At 52.8% G+C, this 5,761-nt stretch overlaps 1 protein-coding gene across 27 annotated transcripts in view; it reads left to right on the top strand.

The window, feature by feature from the left end:
• The first annotated feature begins 1,708 nt into the window (after positions 1-1,708).
• PYROXD2 (pyridine nucleotide-disulphide oxidoreductase domain 2) overlaps positions 1,709-5,761 on the top strand; it is a 37,365-nt gene continuing 33,312 nt past the window's right edge. For 11 of the 27 annotated variants that reach the window (XM_084995043.1, XM_084995038.1, XM_084995047.1 and 8 more), the window contains exon 1: positions 1,709-5,740. In XM_084995043.1, coding sequence (XP_084851169.1) covers positions 5,633-5,740 — 108 coding nt within the window. In that variant the 5' untranslated portion in view covers positions 1,709-5,632. Of the gene's footprint in view, positions 5,743-5,761 lie in introns of all 27 variants that reach the window. The other 16 variants (XM_021072318.2, XM_021072311.2, XM_084995059.1 and 13 more) reach the window with 4 other exon arrangements.

Genomic DNA, 5,761 nt, shown 5'->3' with positions numbered 1-5,761 from the left:
GCTGGCCCTGTTTGGTGGCCTCTTCATGCTCGTCTTGGTTCCTGGTTCGTGCCCCAGCCCCACCCCAGAGATTTCAGGTCCCTCGGTCCAGTGATCCCAGGTTTTGAGGTTGTTCAAAGCTTCCCGGGTGGTCCTGGTGTGCCCTGGATTGAGAACACTGCCTGAGGGGCACAGCCCCTTCTCCAACCTAGAAGTTCCCTCCCCAGGGACAGACACAAGGGCAAGAGGCCATCAGAGCCCGGGGCTAGGGCGTCTGGTGCTCTCGGGCCGAGAGGCTTGGCTGGGAAAGAGGGAATAGAGATGGCAGAAGTAGGCACGGCCCAGCAAAGCCGTGGGTTCATGTGTGACACACAGACAGTGGCCAGGCCTTCTGTGCCTTGAGCCTTGAGCTGAAATTCACGCAGAGCAGACTGTTCTTTCCCATTAAGCGAGCAGCTTGTGGAGACAGAGGTCCTGAAGGACCTAGAACCACACCTCCCAAGGCGGCAGCGGGGGACAGAGTCACGAGGTGACAAGGACTACTTCTCCTTAACATCATGACTTTGTGGACCGGAATTTAAAGCACAGTTGTAGAAAATATAAGAAGTGCAATGGAAAGACTAAGTCTGGGAGGCTGCTGCTGTTTCGGGTGCTCACTTCTGTCAAATAGTATTTTCCCTTTCCCTTCATTTTTAGCAGCGGCATGATGTGATGTGTCAGGTTTAACTAGTCCCCCCAGTTTTTCCGTATTTTAATTCGCATGGGGCTGGGGGAGATCCTGAATCGGCTGTTGGCAGACGCACGAGCAGTGTAAACTTGCTGTGGGGGGGTGGAGGGGTGTCTGAGTCGAGTAGAAGAGGCCCCAGAAATCCACACCCAGAGGCAACCTTCCACGTCCTCTCCTGATTCTGCTGAGTCTGGGGTGCAGTTCTGGTAGTGGGTTTGCACAACACTGACAGGTGTCAGAGCAGTTACAGGAGCCCCTGAGCTACTTTTTTCCTGGGTGGGGGGCAGCAAGCCAAGAGACCCCTGAGTCAGGACAGGCCAGAGGGTAGTGAGTGTTTGTTTAGCTGAAGGTATTTACAGATGTGCTCTTCCATCCTGGAGGATTCTTGGAAAATGGGAAAGGTGCCGAAAGATAAGAGAAGTGTTCAGGCCTTCGAAAGACAAAGGAGAACCCCAAGAATCACAGACGGCTGAGCTGGGCCCCCAAGCCCTTCCAGCTTTGCAGGAGCCTGTGAAGCGGCTGGTGTTTAAGCATTTAGGGGAGGACACATGGCTCTCTGGGGTCCCCGAGGCCTTTGGGCACTGCCCCTGAGCCTGCTGTGGGGATGGAGTAGCTACCCCTACAAGCCAGAGGGACAGGGAGTTGGAGCAGAGTCTGATCTGGGTCTCTGTGCTCGGATTTCCACGCCCAGCTCAGCTGGCACATTTAAGAGCCTCAGCGCCCCTCCTCTGGGGCTTCCACGAGGAGCTGCACGACTGAGCACCTGGGCCCCCCAGGAGCTCTGGGGGATTACCAGTGCAGAGAGCACTCTCTAGAGGCCTGGAGACAGCACCAGTTCCGCCGGGTTACCAGGCCCTCTCCCACAGCTCTGCCCCAAGGGGACTGGGCCTGCCACCCAGGCAGCTCAGTGTCCTCTGTTCAGTCATGGCCCGAGGCCAAGTTCTGCAGCTGGGCCTCAGCTCCTCCTCTCTTCCTGCTCTCACTCTGCTCCTCCCCCTGCCTGGAGAGGCCCAAGAAGCTGATTGCAAGCAAAATTCCTGGCCTAGTCCTGGGCAGAAATGGCTGCATGTGGCCAAAGGTTCAGCAGGGCCGTGCGTGCCTCTCCCCACCCTGCTTGGAGACAAGCTCACTCAGACACCACCCGGGGACGCCTGAAGTCTGAGTACGACGCGGTGGTGATAGGAGCAGGTAAAGCGGGCCGGGCCGGAGCTGCTGGAGCTGAGGGGCAGGCAGGCAGTCTGCTCAGAAGTCTGCAGGGGCGCCTCCCAAGCCCTGCCCCTCCCTCTTCGCTGGCACCAGCTGGCCAGGAGTTGGGCAAGAGCAGGTGCTGATGTGGAAAGCCCACCGATCTGTGAGCAGGTGCTGGGGCTCTGGGGCTGGCTCTGCCGTGGACTTGCTGTGTGGCCTGGAGCACATGCTTGCCCTCTCCAGGCTTGAGTCTTTCCATCTATAATGACCTTGGAGAACTAGGGGAGTTCAGGAGTTTCCATGTATCGCCTGTGAAATTAGCTAGTTGTCGCCTCATTCTTGGAAAGCACATGGTACCTAAGGAGCAGAAAGAAAGAGCCCTGGGATGGCAGACCTGTGAAATCCAGTCACCCCCAGTGCCCTGAGTTCTGGCCACCACCATCTGGCCACCCGAGGGCACTGTTGTTGGTCCATAAAGGGGAGTTAGGGAAAAACAGAAATGCATCCCAGAGATTCTCCTGGCTGTCCACAGAGGGTGACAGCCCCCCGTGGCCTTGAACATCTGGGCACGTGGGACACCTGCTGCAGTGAGCCTGCTACGCTCTGCTGCACCCCAGGCTGCAGGGAGCCGGGTTCCACCTGGAGCAAGTGAGGCTGCGGGCCAGAACCAGGCTGTGTTTCCTCGGCGCCTTCCGTTCACACAAAAACCCCAAATTTCACCTTGGGAAGTTATTTCCAACTGGGTGTATATAAGAGACGACGACAGGACCAGAAGAACATGCTGCTCACACAGTTTTAAAGCCGCACCCCTGTTAGGGCATTTCTTCATTCTTAATGCACACTAAGCAGCCGTGTGCTGATAAATGTTTGTCTCTCCAGGAGAAAGTGTGCATATATTTCCATTCCCAAGTTTATTGCAAACACTGAGATAAAAAGTGTTGCATCCAATTTTACGGGTAAAATATACAATATTCTAAACTCCAGGGAGCCAGTCCATTCTTACCAAGTTCCTGTGACTTTTGCCGAACTCAGTAACCAACCTAGGGTTGCAACTGACAAAAGAAAATAGCTCCCCAAAGAATGTTGATATTTTTACTTACTTTAAAGAGCAGGAAGAAAGTGAAACAAAGATTTATGTCCAGCTCTCGCTCCTCCCTCAACGACGGGATGACTTTGCTCAACCAGATAATGCTTTTCCAGCTCTGCACTGTTTCACGATGTAACAGACACCACTGCTGTGAAGTTTCATCTGCATTATTAGCACTTTCTCCATCACTTTTTTAAGTCTAACAACCAAAAAATAAAGTTGAAAGTTTGCAGCTGTCCGTGGTGCGAATGCTTCCACTGTGACCTTTTTCAAAGTTCCTGACGTGACGTTGCCAAATGTGAATTAGACACAATAGGACATCACTGTAAGGCACGGCTACCTCACGGTGCGTGGAGGTGAGTAACTGTGAAAGCATAGACAACAGGAAAACATAGCAACATCATTAGGAAGGGACAAGCTTTGAGCATTTGTTACCTTGGTTTTCTAATTAAGTGCAGGTTTACGTCATTTAGTTTTCTAACGGGCTGTGTGGGACAACTGCCTCACCAGCTCCCTGGGCTGGGGGACTCCAGCTCCAGCCCCCACTGACTGGGCTCAGTAAATCGAAGGGCCTCCCACCCTTTCTGCCCTTGATGACAGCACACCCCTGCTGTCTCCTGGCACAGAGGATTGACGGTGGGTCCCCAGATGCCTGGGTGCACTGCCCACAAGTGTGTGAGGCTCGGGTGTGACTTTGTCTGCAACATGACTTGCCCAATGGCTCAGCCTAACGGGAAGCCTGGTGTGAGGGCATTTCCAGCCTGAATGAGGAACAGAGTTGCAACTTCTAAGAATTAGCTCTGCTCCCTGGAGTCACACCAGTAACCCGGGAGGACCCTGATTTCGTTACTTGGCTACAAATGCCTAAGAATGACCCAAAGAGTGTGCTCAAATGCTGTTCCTGGGCCCCGTCCCTGGTGACTAGGATTCTGAGGAAGCTGGCACATCTAACCAAAGCTTCAAATGGACCTGATGCAGCCTCTATAGCCCACTCCTTCAAGAATGCACCTTCAGAGCCCTGCGTGCCTGCTGCCCAAGGAATCCTGCAGTCCCACCTGGAGATTAGCAGAGCCCGCAGCTTGAGACTCCTTCCGTGGAAAAGGGGAGGTCACCAGAAGCCTCAGGAGGACTCAACCGGGCGCAGGGCTGGGGGAGTGCTGCAGGGAGGAGGACCTTGGGCTGCTGGATCCTCGCCCTTTGCAGTTTAAGGTCTCATAGTGCATTTGTGGGCTCATATGTGATGATGAAACTGGCCCCCGTTGCCTGGAAGCCTTTATTAGCTTTCAAACATTTGTGATCAGCATTGCTTTAAAAGACAAACGGCTACCATTTATTGTGGGTCTGCTAAGGGACAGGGGCTTTTCATATATTACTGGTTATTCTCCAGTAAGTGCAGCACTGCAGGTCCAGCAGCCTCTGTTTTATGCATGAAGAAGATGGCAGAAGCTGGGAAGAACCCAGGACAGTCTGCCTTTCATTTGTTGTGTGTATTTGAGAGCAGGGCTTTTCAGACTGCAGGCTGCAATCCATTCATGATTCCCGTCCAGCATATTTTTTAAACTTTAAAAATTTTCAAAAGCATGTGAAAATAGTACTATATCAACCAGGATTTTTAATGAAATATAATCAAAGAGATTATCCCATGAAACTTGTTTCTGTGAAATACATTTACATGTGGAAGGTGTGCCAGATCACAGAATAAAAGGCATTTCTTCCCGTGGATCACACTCAAAGAGATTTTAAAAGCTCCGTTTCAGAAGTCCCTTTAATGGATGAGAAATTGGCTCCATGACCTCGAAAATTCTGGGGGTCTCAACGTGGAAAATGTAAAACAAAGTCAGCTCAGCCGTGAGAAATCCATCTTGTGGGTCACTGCTTCCTCCTATTTGAGGATGTCTGTCGCATTAATGGTTGAGCCTTTTATTGGATCAACCCTGGGTTCAGGTTCGCACTGAGATCCGAGTCATCTTCTGATATCTTTGAAGACTCAGAGTGACTTTCTGTCGCCAAGGAGAAGCAGGTGCCGAGTGTCCCAGGTGAGGCTTGACCCCTCCATGAAAAAAAACTGGGGCCTGTTCTCTGCCCACCGAGGGCTTCTCCAGCTGCTGCATTTTATCCTAAATGTAAGGAAAGGGGAGGCAACCCCAGCCCCAGGCCCTGGGTGCTCGGCCTCTGGGTCTGAGAGCACCTGCATCCGAATGACCAGGGAGCTCCATTCTCGGTCCCCACCCACAACCTGCTGAGTAGACTCGGGAGGGTCTGGGAATCGGCAGTTATGCAAGTTCTCAGGTGGCCCTGAAGCTTGTCCACGCTGGACAGGCACTTGCGAGCAGAGGGCTTGGTGTGGAACATGGGGTCCCAAGCCAAGTTCAGGGCCCGACCCCAGGGGGAGCCTGCCTAAAATTTTTGGGAAGAGACTTTATGACATAAACTGTCCCATCAGCCGAGTACCTGTGAAGCACACTTAGTGCATGTTGAAGCCGAATATGTTTAATTACTTCATCTTGGAGCTGTTCTTCTTTTATTTGGGGACACTGGGAATTGACAAAGATGCCCCACGTGACTAAAGCCTTTTGGGACACCATTATGAACCTCGCTTGAGCAAAACAAGAACTTCACAGCAACTGTCCCCACGAGCCGCACTCACCTGGATGCCAGCGATTCCTGGGATGCCACGTCTCCCTTGCTGCCCTGCTAAGTGGACCACGGCTCTCCCCCTGACAGGCACCTGCTCACCCCCAAGTGATGGAAGTCCAGCAGTGTGAGGCCTCGTGGGGTAG

This window comes from Sus scrofa, chromosome 14, assembly GCF_054392235.1.
Source record: "Sus scrofa isolate SSC_HxYL_T2T_F1_AM1 chromosome 14, Sscrofa_HxYL_maternal_Yorkshire_Landrace_v2.0, whole genome shotgun sequence".
Classification (NCBI taxonomy): Eukaryota; Metazoa; Chordata; class Mammalia; order Artiodactyla; family Suidae; genus Sus; species Sus scrofa.
The sequence above is the reverse complement of the archived record's forward strand: the minus strand, read 5'-3'. Positions and strand labels throughout refer to the sequence as shown.